This window comes from Suricata suricatta, chromosome 7 (genome assembly GCF_006229205.1).
Source record: "Suricata suricatta isolate VVHF042 chromosome 7, meerkat_22Aug2017_6uvM2_HiC, whole genome shotgun sequence".
Taxonomy (NCBI): Eukaryota; Metazoa; Chordata; class Mammalia; order Carnivora; family Herpestidae; genus Suricata; species Suricata suricatta.
This window is the reverse complement of record NC_043706.1, coordinates 1,952,306-1,967,381: the sequence shown is the minus strand read 5'-3', so window position 1 is coordinate 1,967,381 and position 15,076 is coordinate 1,952,306. Positions and strand designations below refer to the sequence as shown.

General features: G+C 46.5%; 1 protein-coding gene and 1 long non-coding RNA gene across 3 annotated transcripts; both read left to right on the top strand.

Annotated features, from left to right (window-relative positions):
• Positions 1-4,364: 4,364 nt before the first annotated feature.
• On the top strand, positions 4,365-10,985 carry ZNF165 (zinc finger protein 165). Its single transcript, XM_029943435.1, has 4 exons — positions 4,365-4,437; positions 7,384-7,863; positions 8,150-8,285; positions 9,995-10,985. The coding sequence occupies exons 2-4, from the start codon at positions 7,453-7,455 to the stop codon at positions 10,897-10,899; spliced, it is 1,452 nt and encodes a 483-aa protein (XP_029799295.1). The 5' UTR covers positions 4,365-4,437; positions 7,384-7,452; the 3' UTR covers positions 10,900-10,985.
• A 1,600-nt stretch (positions 10,986-12,585) lies between these two features.
• Positions 12,586-14,759, top strand: LOC115295517. 2 transcript variants are annotated; one of them, XR_003910443.1, is made up of 3 exons: positions 12,586-13,843; positions 14,259-14,377; positions 14,503-14,759. It is a non-coding gene; the product is annotated as an uncharacterized LOC115295517 (long non-coding RNA). The 2 variants fall into 2 exon arrangements; XR_003910442.1 differs by having other exon boundaries at positions 12,592-13,743.
• Positions 14,760-15,076: the final 317 nt, after the last annotated feature.

The window sequence follows — 15,076 nt, the reverse complement described above, 5'->3', positions numbered from 1 at the left end:
TTTTTCTAATTCCATGCCATCTTGACTACTATAGTTGTATAGCAAATTTATAGTGTGAATCCTCCAACTTTGTCCTTCTTTTTCAGTATTGGTTATTCTAGGTTTTTCCCTTTCCATATGAACATTAGAATTAGTTTGTAAATATCTACAAAATAGCTTGCTGTGATTTTTTGATTCATTTATGTTGAATCAACAGATCAAGGTGGGAAGAACTGACATCTTGAGAATATGGAGGCTTCCAATGTGTTAACACAGAGTTTCTCTCCATAATTTTGGGTCCTCTTTGAATTATTTCATCAATGTTTCAGAATTTTCTGCATACAGATCCTATATCTATTTTGTCAAGTTTAAAAGGTTTTTGGGGGGTGCCTGGGTGGCTCAGTTGGTTAAACCTCTGACTTCGGCTCAGGTCAGATCTCACGTTTGTGGATTCAAGCCCTGCGTCAGGCTCTGTGCTGACAGCTAGCTCAGAGCCTGGAGCCTGCTTCCGGTTCTGTGTCTCCTTCTCTCTCTGCCCCTCCCCTTCTCATGCTCTGTCTCTCTCTGTATCAAAAATAAATAAAACATTAAAAAAAAATTTTAAGTTTTTTTTGTTTTTGTTTTTTGTTATTGTTATCGTTCTTGTTTGATGCCATTATAAAAGTAATTTCTCAGGGTGCCTCGGTGGCTCAGTCGGTTAAGCGTCCAACTTCTGCTCAGGTCATGATCTCACATTTGTGTGTTCGAGCCCCACATCGGTCTCTGTGCTGACAGCTAGCTCAGAGCCTGGAGCCTGTCTTGGGATTCTGTGTCTCCCTCTCTCTCTGACCCGCCCCTGCTCAAGCTCTTTCTCAAAAAATAAATAAAAACATAAAAAATAAAAATTTTTTTAAAAAGTAATTTCTCTTAGGGCACCTGGGTGGCTCAGTTGGTTAAGCATCCGACTCTTGATTTCGGTTCAAGTTATGATCTACTAATTCATGGGATCCAGCCCTGCACTAAATGCTCCTGGTTGGCATTCTCTGTCTTTCTCTCTCTGCCCCTCACCCATCTGCTCATGCTCTCTCTCTCAAATTGAGTATATAAGCTTAAAAAAATAAAAGGTAACTTCTAATTTCAAATTCCAATTTTTCATTGCTGGTATGAAGGAAAGCAATTGACTTTCAGATATTGACCTTGTATCCTGCAACACTGCTGTAATTGCTTGCTCCAGGTGATTTTTGTTTTGTTTTTTTAGAGTCTTTGGGGTTTTCTGCATAGGACGTTTATGTTATACATGAATAGACCTGTTCCTTTCCTTTCTGTACACCTTTTATTTACTGTCTTACTGTTCTAGTTAGAACTTCCACTATGGTGTGGAACAGGAGTAGTGAGAGACGACTGCTTTGTCCAATTTCTACTGTTAAGAGGAAAATATTCAGCCGGGTGGGGAGGGGTTGTTTTTTGTAGATGTTCTTTATCAACTAGAGAAAGATCCCACTTACTACTAGTTTATTGAGAGTTTTTATCACAAACAGGTGTTGGATTTTGTGAAGTGCTTTCTCTGAAACAAAATGATCATGATTTTGCTTCCTTAGCCTGTTGATTATATTGATTTTCAAATACTGAATCACTCTTGTGTCTGGGATAAATCCCACTTGGTTGTTGTACAGTATTTTTGTTATATACTTTTGGATTGTTAGTATTTTGTTGAGGATTTTGGCATCTATGTTTGTGAGAGATCTTGGTCTGTGGGTTTTTTTTCTTATAATGTCTTTATCTTGTTTTAGGGTATTAGTGAAATAGAAAGTTAGGAAGTGTTCCCTCTGCTACTTTTAATAGATTGTGGTGAAATGGTATTATTTAGTCTTGAACTCCTTGATAGAATTTACTAGTGAAACTAGTGGGCTTGATTCTTTTTCAGAAAGTTATTAATGAGGAAAAGCAAGGAAGTTCACTGCAGATGACAGAGCATAATGAGCAAGGGAGAGAGTAAGAGATTTGAGTATAGGTGATATAGGGGCTGATAGGCCAGTTTAACTACTTTGGATTTTGCCTTGACTGAAATGGGGAGCTATTAAAAGGTTTTAAGCTGAGGGCTAGTTTAAGGGTTGAAAATAATTTTCCCTCTACCATTCTAAGTTCTTAGTTGAAACCCCTGTAATAAAAGATAATAAAAAGAGAAAAATAAACTGAAGTTCATTAACATGTATACCTCACGAGTATATAGGAAATACCTAGAGAAAAAGGAGCAACCAAGAAAGCAATGTTAGAATCTTCATCTTAATAGGGAAGGGGGACAGATGTAGGCTTTCCAGGGGAGAGTAAACCGTTTTTTAAGAAATATGAAAGGGGCCCTTAGAACAGATGGAAAGTATGAGCATTTGTGACAAGTGTGACAGGGTGTGGTGTCAACCTCTTTCCTGTGACACAAGTCAGTCTTCCCTGGTTGATGAAACTCCCAGAGAGACAATGGAGTTTGTTCTGGAGGATCTATCTGTAGGCCGATACAGGAAATTTATATACAGGAGAAAGCTTCTTTCTGCATTTGCTGTTTTTCAAGAGCCTACAGCTCAAAATAATATATCAGAGGGGCATATTTTGGAGAGGTGTGTTCTGCTACCCTTCAGTAGTGTGCTAGAACTTCTGCTACAACAGCATCACTGTGACTCCTCTATTAAGAATAGACTATGAGTAGGGTACCTGGGTGGCTGAGTTGATTAAGCATCTGACTTCCACTCAGCTAAGGATCTCATGCTTCATGAGTTCCAGTCCTGCATTGGGCTCTCTGCTGTCAGTGCAGAACCTGCTGAGGATCCTCTGTTCCCCTCTCTCTGCCTCTGCCCAGCTTGCACACAAGCATGAGTACACTCTCTCCCAAAAATAAACAAAATATTTAAAAAAGAAAAGGGGTTGGGGTGCCTGGGTGACTCAGTCGGTTGAGCATCCGACTTCAGCTCAGGTCATGATCTCACTGCTCATGGGTTCGAGTCCTGCATCGGGCTCTGTGCTGACAGCTCAGAGCCTGGAGCCTGCTTCAGATTCTGTGTCTCCCCCGGCTCTCTGCCTCTCCCATTACTATACACTAATGAAAGCTAATTTTAACTCAACAACAGGGATCAATTTTAGTAACCTACTGTGGAGAGAAAAAAGCAAATATCAGAAGATTATCTGATGGAATGATGCCTTTTAGATTAAAAAAACAACAAAAATTAAACCATATAGTTTGGCCATGTATAGAACTATCTTTTCAAAAAGAACGAGAATACACACAAAATGTATTTAAAAGAAAACCACAGGCCCAAGATGTAGTTACTGGTCCCCAGGACAGCAAACCAAGCCTATATTACAACTGCAATCTCTCCAGGAGTGAAATTTTAGTCTAGTCAATCAAGAATACGCTGATCAGCACCAATAAGGTAATCTGTCACATGGGCTTTCTCCATTCCCTCCCCCCAGCCCAAAGATGAGGTAACCTGCAAGATTAGACCCCTGCTCACCCCCACCCCCTCAAGAGGTGATCTTGCCTTGAGGCAATGCTTTCTCTTTTGCTAGTAATTTCCTTGCCCCGCCCTTTCTACAAAAACTTTCTATTTTTCTATCACTGCTCAGAGATCCTCTCTGCTTACTAGAGCTTAAGAAAGACGATTAGATCTTCACACTTACTTGTCTGAATTTGTGTTAACACCACAGATGAGAAGTACAAGAGAAATGGCAGCAGTAAACGTAAGTTACTGTCAAAGTTCTAGTTCTCACACCTTGGCCCAGGGATTCAAGAGAGTCCACATTTTTTAGGGACGCCTGGGTGGCTCAGTTGGTTGGGCATCCAACTCTTGATTTTGACTCAGGTCATGATCTTATGGTTCCTGAGTTCGAGCTCCACGCCGGGCTCCGCACTGTCAGCACCGGGACTGCATGGGATTCTCGGTCTCCCTTTTTCGATGCCCCTGGCCCACTCGCACTCTCTCGCAAAATAAGTTGTGTGTGTGTGTGTGTGTGTGTGTGTGTGTGTGTGTGTGTGTGTGTGTTTATATAAGTTCACATTTTAGGGCACGCAGACCCCGCGTGCGCCAGGGTTATCCTCAGCCACCGTTCGTACACCCGCGCTCCTGGAAGCCCAGAGAGGCTCCGCGAGGGTGAAAACTGGGCGGCGCCCCGGTGCGCGGGCTTCGGTTCCACTTCCCGAGACTGAACTCTGCAAGAGTCCGCGCGAAGCCAGCGGGCGCACAGGGCCGCGTTTCCCGCTACAAAGGGGTGCAAGGACCTCATCACGGAGCTCTGTGACCTCAGGGACATGTGCCAGGCTGCCCGGGAAACGAACTCACAGCGCGGGGAAGACGCCGGGGCTTCTGGGAGTCGCAGTCCGAAGCCAGGCCGCCTTCTGCGCAGACTCGCCGTTCGGAGCACGGAAGCTGTGAGAGAGGGCGCAGCGCCGTCCTCCCACCGGAAGTGTCCGATCTGAACCATCCTGTAGGAGAGGTGAGTCCGGGTTTGCGGACCTGAGGGTCTGACCCTTTGCCCCCTGCAAGCACCCGGTCCGTACCGCTGTCCTTTCAGGATTGCAGCAGCCCTGCGGCAACCTGGAGCCGGGACCGCGGAGGAATCCTGAGGAGAGGGGGACCGAGGCTCGGCGTTCGGAGCGCTTTGCGTTCGCCGGCCTCCAGAGGGGCGGTGGTTTCCATGGTTACCCGCGCCGCGTGTGACGTCACAGCCGCGGGCGGGGCTGGGTCACTGGCTGGAATGGCCTGCGTGGCGGCGGCATCAGGATGGCAGCTTTCCGCCGGGAGGAGCTGCCCAGGAGCCCGCCCCGACATCTCGCGGGAGGAAGAGCGAGGACGGCCCCGCGGCCCAGTGGCGTGGATCCATCCACACTGTGGATGTTTGCTGTTTCCCGCGTGTCCGGCACGCAGTGGGACCGTCAGAGGCCGTCCCCTAGGCCGGCCGGGGCGGGACGGCCGCCAACCTCCGGGCGAAAATCCCTCCTCGTTCTGCCCCGGCGACCACCGCTGGTCCGCCGAGCCCTGCCCCCCGTCCCCCAGCCCAGCCCACTCCAGTCCTCCAGCCGAGTGCCCCCCCAGCCGAGCGCGGTCCTCTGGCCCAGCCCTCAGTTTTGCCGCCCCCTTCCCTCCGCGTCCTCCAGCCGAGCGCCCAGGTCCTGCTCCTTCACACAGCAGTGCCTGCTCCTCGCCGAGCTCCGGCTTTCCTGGCAGTTACTCCTCTTTTGAGAGCGTCTAGAGGCTTCTCAGGCTTTCCTTCCATAAACAAGTGTGAGAACGTAGAAAATAGCGCGTGGTCCTTATCCTTATGACTGGTGAATTCACAGCTGTTCTGTGTTAGGAACTGTGGGCGCTCAGGGCAGGGTTGACAAATTACTTATCGGAGGGAGCGGAGTTCTTGGTCGCTCCAAATATTAGAGCGAGCTGCAAGCTGGCTGGCATCGCCACCAATCTCCTGTTCGTTTCCACTTCCTAAACTTTTCTCCTGTCCCTTCCTCTTTCCTTTTGAATTTTTTTCATCTTTTATTGTCCAGTTTAAGCTCATCAGCTCTAGGAAATATTTTCTACCCTTTGCACGTAAACACACGCACACATGGTCTGCCTGCCCCACAACCGTTAGGATATTTGATTCCTCTTCCCATGCAACTTGTTTAGTACCTCAGCTTTCAATCAGCATTTCAGCGTGTGTCCTGTGAAACAGTTATGTAAATATTTTTAACCCTCGTGTGCTTTATGTCATTTCTTTACAGCTGTTTTGCAAACTCACACACCATTTAATTCCTTACGGCTTTACAGAGTACGGATTTTCCAGGTACACCCACACTAACGCAGACAGCATCTGGGGATCTGTTTCTAATAAAGTACCTACATGGTGATTAGGCAGAGAGCTCAGCTGGGAACTCACTTACTTTCTTGGAAATCCTTACCTGACAGCTTCTAGCCCAGAGCTTTGACTGTGTTGAGATTCTTAACAAAGTACATGTCAATACAACAATCAGCAGTCAACTTGGTGCAACGTTTAGTAGAAGGATCTGAAAGATTGATATTTGCATTCTGTTCTTGTAGTCTACGGCTTCACAGCTAAATTCCTGTTACTCAGTTTTTCAGCCCAGAAACCAGACCATTCCCGTGTGCTAAGACTTGAGGAACTGATATGTAATAACAAGACTCACTGGATAAGCAAGTTATAATGCAGGCTTATTATATTTAACTTTATTGTCCAAGATATGGACTGAGCCAGGAAACTAGGAAGGTAGAGAAAGAACTGTTGGGATAAAACAAACCTATTTGACGGGGCGCCTGGGTGGCTCAGTCGGTTAAGCCTCTGACCGGCTCAGGTCAGATCTCACGTTCGTGGGTTCGAGCCCCGCGTCAGGCTCTGTGCTGACAGCTAGCTCAGAGTCTGGAGCCTGCTTCCGGTTCTGTGTCTCCTTCTCTCTCTGCCCCTCCTACCCTCATGCTCTGTCTCTCTGTATCAAAAATAAATAAAACATTAGAAAAAATTTAAAAAAAAAACCTATTTGAGACCTTTGGGGAAGGAAATAGTTAACATTGATTGAAACAGCCTGTTAAGTAACTTGGATTGAAATAAAATTTAATCAATAAATATAAAAATAAGAATAAATCAACATAAATTTTTAAAAAGAAAGAAATAGCTAGCCTCTGGCTCTCAAGAAAAGTTGCCCAGCGGTGCCCAGCTGGCTCAGTCCATGGAGCATGCAACTCTTGATCTCAGGGTTGTGTGTTCAAGCCTTGCTCAGTGCAGAGATTACTTAAAATCTGAAAGAAAGAAAGTATTTGTCAGGTGTCTGCTCAGAAGATTCCCTTGGCTCCCCAGTGCCTTAAAAAAATTCTGAATTCAGGATCTTAATATTTGAGGCTTTCTCCAGTAGGGCCTTTGCCTCTGTTATTTCCTTATACAAACCTGCTGAACTTTTTGCTTTCCCACTTCCGTGATCCAACCATTAACCAGTTTTTCAGACTGTTTCCTTGCTTGTGATTTCCTGTTTTTCTCTCTCCCACATCCTTTCAAAACCCTTTCCATTCTTCAGAAGTTAATTCCTGAATTAAGCTTTCCTGTCCATTACAAACTACTAGGCTCTCTTTGAATCTCCCAACTTTATGAAGCACTTTGTCATTTTACTGTGCTGGTCCTTTTTGTCTTTCTGACCTACACAGAATTAATTGCATGTGGCATTTAACATGTATCATCGCCTTAAAGTTATAAATTTTATATTTATTGTTTCTACTTTAAAGTATTTTGTTTTTAAATTTAAATTTTAAGCTTCTTTGAGGTAGAAATTATGTGACAGCTGTACTACACAGAGCAAGTATTTCATAGCTTGTACCGATGATAAGTGCCCAGTACACTTCTGTATAATGGAAAATGATGATTTCTGTGAAAAATATAGTTTTATTTTTATTTTAGAAGAGCTCTCAAAACTAAGACGCTGCACAAAGCAGAAGTGGGTTTTCTGGGAATACATTTCATCCCAAGATGACGACAGAATCAAAGAAAGCTACAGCTCAGAACCTTCAAGAGAATTCAGGACTTCTGATAGTGAAGATAGAAGAAGAAGATTTTGTCTGGAGGCAGGACACTTGCTTCCAGAGAAGCGATGCCCTCACGCAGGAGCTCTGCCGGAAGCTTTTCAGGCAGTTCTGCTACCAGGATTCCCCCGGGCCCCGTGAGGCGCTGCACCGGCTCCGCGAGCTGTGCCGCCAGTGGCTGAGCCCAGAAATACACACCAAGGAACAAATCCTGGAGCTGCTGGTGCTGGAGCAGTTCCTGACCATCCTGCCTGCGGAGCTCCAGGCCCGGGTGCAGGAGCAGCACCCGGAGAGCGGGGAGGAGGTGGTGGCGGCGCTGGAGGATCTGGAGAGAGGTGCTGATGACTCAGTAGTCCAGGTACGCAGGGGACGGGAGATCTAAGATCTCCAGAGGGCTGGAGCCCACAGTGAGGGGAAGAGGCCTTAGATTGACCGCCCCCAAGGAGACCTGCAGCAGCTCTTCCTTCAGCATTTATGTCTCCATTCCACTCTAGATGGGGCTCCGCCACATTTCACGGTTGAGTCGGATTTAATCCATCCTTCTGCAGTTTTGTATTCCTGCAAGAGGTTCTCTTTGTGTTTGGAAAATGTTCAGTTCCAGCAGAGATTCTCTCACAAGCCCAAGTGTACTTTATTTTTCTCAGGTGCCAGTCTTTGCACACGGACAAGAAATACTCAGGGGAAGGGTGGCGCCTCCTGGACCAGTGCTCGGTGCCCAGTTCCGGCCAGTGCACCCCAAGGCCCTTCGGGATTCTTCAGCACCCCCTGCGCTGGCCTCTGGTGAGGAGCAGTCCTGCAGGCATTCCACGTCACTGCAGGAGTGGGGCCGGAGTCCGCCTTCTCAGAATGCCTCAGTCCCTCTAGCTGTCTTTTCCTCTGTTACCCCATGAGAAGTACAGAACTCTTTCCCTGTGTGCCCTCAACACACACACACACAGAATGTGGTTCCTTATCCAGCATATTAACATTTTTCCCATTTGTTTTTTATCCAGAATATTTCCAAAAGACAGGATATTTTTATGAGTAAACTAAAGGAAAGAAAAATGAATGAGAGAAAATGTCAGAGAATGAGTAAAGAAACAAAAGAATAAGAGGAAGAAACACATCAAGAGACATAAAACATGTTAGTAGGAAGCACGTATAATGAGAGAGAAGCAGGTGCATAATGATATACTCAGAAATGGAATATAATTTAGATGCATACAAGACCCACACTATTGTCTTTTTTATTGTACTTTTTGTCTTACAAAGTTTTCACGTTTTTATAGGAATATTCATCACTGTTCTAAAATTTATGTTTGAAATTTTTTTAAGTTTATTTTTATTTCTTTTTGAGAGAGAGCGAGCAAGCAAGGGGAGAGGTAGAGAGGGAAGGAGATAGGGTCCTGACATGGGCTTGAACTCACAAACCATGAGATCATGAACTGAGCCGAGATCAGGAGTCTGACACTTAACTGACCAGACCACCCAGGCACTCCTAAAACTCATCTGTTTAAAAAGTTCATGGACTCAGTATCACTTTAGATGTGAATGGTCTCAAAAATAAACCCAAGAGTACATTACAGTCTATTAAAAAAAAAAAAAACTGAAATTCTGCTTTCAAGTTTGTTCTGGAAACAGTTCCATCCATCCTATCCAAAATCATACATTTCTCCCATGCTAAGACCAGCACTGCCTAACCACCTCGACAAAATAAACCCAACAACAATGACAAGATACATAATATAGAGTCATAAGCACAGTATAAATTCGTGAGCCACGGGCAGGAATTGTGAGGACTAGATCATAAATGGATTCTAGAAACCAGGTGGAAGAATTCAGGCAAGTTGTGGAAGAAGAAGGGGTGAAAGCTTCTGAGTAGGGTATAGAAGGTGACAGGGTTTTAAGGACAGTTAGTCTGGTGAGAATGTTCAGAGTGATCAGGAAGAAGAGCTCAGAGCTGTGACAGTGTCCTAGGTAAAAAGTTATAGCAAACGGTGTGGTAGCAGGAATATAAAGAAGGGGATTATTCAGGGGATATTCAGCAGACGGTGGTTACAGGATTTGGTTAGCCATGGAAGGTAAAGAAATGGGTGGGTGGATAGATGGATGGAGGTTTTCCCCTCCACATGCATTCTACTTGCTTTTACCAGTTTTTCTCCTTTGTGTCCTTCAAACCTTTTATTTGAAAGGCCACATTTGAAAAAAATTTTAATTTTTTTAAGATTGTTTATTTATCATTGAGAGAGAGAGCACATGCACATATGAGTGAGGGGAGTAGCAGAGAGAGAGAGAGAATCCCAAGCAGGCTCCACGCTGTCAGCACAGAGCCAGATGCAGGCTCACACTCACCAACCATGAGATCATGGCCTGAGCTGAAACCAAGAGTCAGGTGCCCCTGAAAGGCTACATTTTTAGAGTACCCAAGTGAAGTACCAATATGTAACAGTCTTGACTATTTCTTCCAACTCAGCAAACATATTTACCACTTTCTCTTTGCATAATTTTAGATAATGAGAGTAAAAACAATGGATCCATGCCAAAGTTGGACATTTTTGAAAAAATGGAATCACAGAGAATTCTAGCAGGAAGAATTTCAGAATTCGTGTCGGAAGGATCTGCTGAGCCTCAAGACATCTGTAAGTCTCCAGCCAAGTTAAAGAGGCAATGGGAAAAAGAATCAGGGGGATCTCAGAGACCATCATCTGCTCAGGATGGAGGTTTCAGTAAAATCCTTACCCACAAAAATACACTTACAAGTGAAATAAGCCATGATGGATGTGACAGAAGCTTAAACCTGAACTCAAGTGAATTTACACACCAGAAATCTCATAAACACAGTACCTATGACCAAAGTTACAAATGGAATTCAGATTTTATTAAGCATCAAAGAATTTATGCTGGAGAAAAAATTCACCAATATGGAAAGTCTCTCAAGAACCCAAACCTTATAAAACAAGCAGCAATTTTTAGTGGGGAGAAAACCCACCAGTGTAATGAATGTGGGAAAGCTTTCAGACACAGCTCAAAGCTTATTAGGCATCAGAGAATCCACACTGGAGAGAGGCCCTATGAATGTAATGAGTGTGGGAAAGGCTTTGGGGGGAGCTCAGATCTTACTAGACACCAGAGAATTCACACTGGGGAAAGACCCTTTGAATGCAAAGAATGTGGGCGAGCATTCAGCCTGAACTCACATCTCATCCTGCATCAGAGAATTCACACCAGAGAGAAACCCTATGAATGTAGTGAATGTGGGAAAACCTTCAGAGTGAGCTCACACCTCATTCGACACCTGAGAATCCACACTGGAGAGAAACCCTATGAATGCAGTGAGTGTGGGAGAGCCTTCAGTCAGAGTTCACACCTTCGTCAACACCAAAGAATTCACAAGAGGGAAAACCTGATAATGTAAAGAGCTTAAATTTTTTATGGAAATGCTAAAGAAATAGCAAAACATGAAAAACACTGAATAAAAAATATTGAGATGAATGACTGAAAGGCCAAGGTCTCTTTCCTCTTGTTCTCTGACTTGCTGTCCTGCACATGGTCTTCACTGTGTGTGTGCTTCTGTGAGACAGGATTTCCCCTGATGACTGCTAATGTCAAACCAGAAGAGCAGAATTTGGAGGCTGATAAGTAGGTTGGTCTATGGCAATGGGGATGGAGGGAAAAAAGGGCCTCTGTTGGGAAGTAACTGTGATTACAGTGTGGAGGGGAGAAGATGCAGGTAAAGAGGCTGATCATCAACACTCGTGAATGATCCGCCTCAAGAGGAGGTGGGCTAAGCCCTAAAGTGGAAATAGCCTGAGCAATACGCAATAGCACTTTGAGAACATACCTTTAAATGAAGGCACAACAAAACTAAATTAGTCATGCCAGGGGCACCTGGGTGGCTCAGTTGGTTAGGAGACTTTGTTTTGGCTAGGGTCATCATCTCCGTTTGTGAGTTCAAGCTCCTCGTCGGGCCCTGTGCTGGCAGTGTTGGAGCCTGCTTGGGATTCTCGATCTCTCCCTCTCTCTTGCCCTTGCCTCATTTGTGACTTCTCTCTCTCAAAATAAGTAAACTTAAAAAAAAAAATGGGGGGGGGGGGGGGCATGCCAAACAAGAGCATCTACACAATGGTAGCATTCCAATATGTAGACCCAAATATGTGTCCAGAGGTCTTGCAGAAGGTAAACCAGGAGAGCCTCCAAGGTAAGAGGCCAGAATCCAGAGATCCAAAAAGACAGGAGAAATAAATTGGGCAAGGAAAGGTGGTCACATTGAACTGAACCGTGAGTTTGGAGGAGACAGTAACATACCTTCCATCTTCCTGCCCCATATGCGCCCGCGGTGGGGGGGGGGGGGGGGGGGTAGGGAGGACCTCCCTGGAGTGAACAGACCTACACATTGCAGTTCTGGGGAGCTCTCTTGGCAGAAAGAGGGTTTCCAGCTACTGGCAATTGAGGAAGAGGGCTTAGAGAATGAGCATTGACTGCTCTTCTCTCCAGAAATGACCTGGTAGAGAGGGTTCGCATCAGAGAATGGAGAGAGGAATCCAAAAGTAGAAACTCCACCAGTGATTTGAGGACACGAAGGCAAATCCGGCTGGACTTCTTTTACCTACTTGATGAGGCACATTTTCCGTAATGTGAGGAAGAAAACGATATAAGGCTTAAATATCCCACTGGATACAGGTCTTTATGTGAAAATTATAGCAAACCACATCCTTTGTAGAATTATGATCATCTAATATACATAATCTTCCACGAATAGGCTTTGTAACAACTTAGCATGTTTCTCAATTACCTTGAACTGGAAATGTCCTGATGGACTCTGCGGAACCTTATACCTGTATGGGGGGAGGGGGGTAAAGGAGGGGTAACTATTGAACGCATAGTTTCTTTTCTGCAGGTGTTGTGTAATGCAGTCCACGTCGTGACTGTAAAACGCTGTTCCTCTCCCCATTTCAGGCTGTAAGACACAGAGCCGGGGAGCGTCCTGCCCCCAGAGCTCACGGCTTGCGGGGACCTGGGTGCAAACACACGCGCCGTTGCGGGGCTTGGTCTCAACCCTTAACTTTGATCACGTCACTGACAATACTACCACGGAGGGAACACCCGAAGCTTCAGAATGCGGGACGGGTACGGTCATCTTTAGTCTTTCGGAAGGACGAGGGCCACGCGCGCCTCGAGCTCGCGGCGCCGCCCCTCGCGGCCACGCGAGGCCACCACAGAGAGGAGCGTGGCCCAGAGAGGCCGGAAGCGGCCGGCGTCCGCCCCTGGAGTCTACCCCGCTTCCGGCCGGACGACCTGAGGGGCTGTGCGTTCCCTGAGAGCCGGCCGGCGGCCGGGTCTGCCGTCTCTCCGGCTGCCGCTGAGGGTTAGGAACGGAATTCCGAGGTGAAGGCGGGCCCGGGAGGGGGCGAGGACGCCCCCTGCCGTGTCGTCTCCCCTCTGGCGCCGCCTGTGCGAAGCTGTGGCTCCCGGGGCAGCCGTGGCGCATGTCCTCACGAGCACCCAGACCCGCGCTCGGTCTGATCGTTTTCTGGTCGTGACCTGAAGTCTTACCTGCGCATTTGCTTCAACTGGAAAACTGCAGCGTGCTCGGTTTGCCGTCTTCCTTTCAGTCCGTTGTCGTCAAGCTTCACGTTCTCTCCGCATTAGAGGTTTTGTGGGACAGTTCACCGGCATCGTTCGTTTCCTTCGGAACTAGTATTTCCGTGCTTCACTCAGTGGGTTTCCAGATGATGGGTCAGGTTTAGCCCCAGTAAAGTTTTCGGCGGCCGTTCGCATTTGTGTATGTTAATGCCTCGTTTTGCCTTAGGAGCCGCCCTAAAACTACCCCCAAAGCCGGTCTCCCCGAAGCAGAGACTGCCACGTCCTCCAGCCTGTGCAGTGAGCGTTTACTCAGTGACAGCCCGTAGTGGCTGCAGCCTTGGCTGTTAAATCTCCCGACCGTGAAAGAGCAGGACGACGCTGGGAGCCAAGAATGTGGGCTGTGCTGGAAGAACTCCCAATAACCAGGACGCAGCCGCCGCTGCCCGGAACGCGGGCGGTTCCGTTACCAGGAGACGCCTGCACCTGGGAGCTCTGGATCCCCTGCAGGAACCCTGCCTCGGTGGCTGATCCCGCGCCGAGGAGCAGATCCTGACCATCCTGCCCGCGGAGCTCCAGGCCCGGGTGTTAAAGCATCAGCCAGAGAGCAGGGAGGAGGCGGCCATCCCGTGGGGGGTTTGCAGAGAGCTCGAGGAAACAGGACGGCAGGTGTGATTAAGTAAGTGAATATTCCAACAGCCGGCCGTGGAGAGAAGCATCCGTACAGCCGTGAGAGCAAGGTCGCCCGACGCTCCACTCCAGCAGGCTTCTGTATTCGTGTCTGCATTACTTACTCTGATCCCTCTGGTTTCTTTTTCTTTTCTTTTTCTTCTTCTTCCTTTTTTTTTTAATGTTTATTAATTTTTTGAGAGAGCCCAAGGGGATGGGATGGTGAATCCGAAGCAGGCTCCAGGCTCCAGAGCACAGAGCTCCACAGTGGACCCAAACTCAGTGGACCCAACTGGGAGATCGTGACCTGAGTCGAAGTAGGACAGAATAGGACGCTTAACTTACTGAGCCACCCAGGCACCCCAGATCTTTTCTGGCTGCTTACTCCTTGAAGGTGGAACAGACTGTGTGTGCATGTTCCTCTCTTCTGTCCCTGTAGAATTGTTCCCTAAGGTGTCTTTCTAAGGTATTAATTTTGGTTCATTCATTGAGTCTTTCACAAACCCAACCGCATCTTGTTTTCAGGTTGTAACCAGTACATGTATAATGGCAGTGTGTTAAGAATTTCCTCACCAGGCCTCACAGAAGCCACCAACTATCCCAGGCCAGGAAACGTCTAGACTTCCAGGCCTTTCGTGAGTAAGGTAAGCCTCAGAATTCAGCTTGAGAGAGGGTGGTTGAAAGCTGTGCTAGCTATCCAGGTTGCAAAGCATTCAGAACACCTGAGACAGACATGCCGCCGACTCTGACCGAACATCTGTCCTCTCAGGTTCCACCGGCACTCCAGCGTGGGCAGCGCTGTCATCCCTGTTATCAGACTCGTGAGGATGTTGTACACCAGAATTCCTGACCTCATTTAACAGCCTTTCCAGACTGCTCTCATAACGGAAAATATATCTTTTCTTAAACCGTTTATGTTTTCATCGTATATGACATCATGCCCTAACCTCTACTGAACATTTATTACTTGCTCTGTAAAGTAGAATTCACTCTTTTATCTTAAAATGACCTTTTCTGAATTTCCTAGATCCTTTAAAGCTATTTTGTACCTCTTTTCTGTTCTCCTGTAATGGCAGCGACATCATCTACCTCATCTTTCAGACTCACCAAACCCTGTTTGTTTGGTTTTTCCTTTTGTCCCTGTTGTCTTTAGCTAAGAGTGATTCTAAAATACCTTAGATTTCTCTTTTTCAGTATTATCTCCTTATTGGCCCCATTTCCCCTACCCTCAGTACATTTGAATCTATCCTGACCATCAATTAAAAACAAGTTTTGGGGGGACACTTGGGTGGCTCAGTCAGTTGAGTGTCCGACTTCACCTTAGGTCATGATCTCGCGGGTTT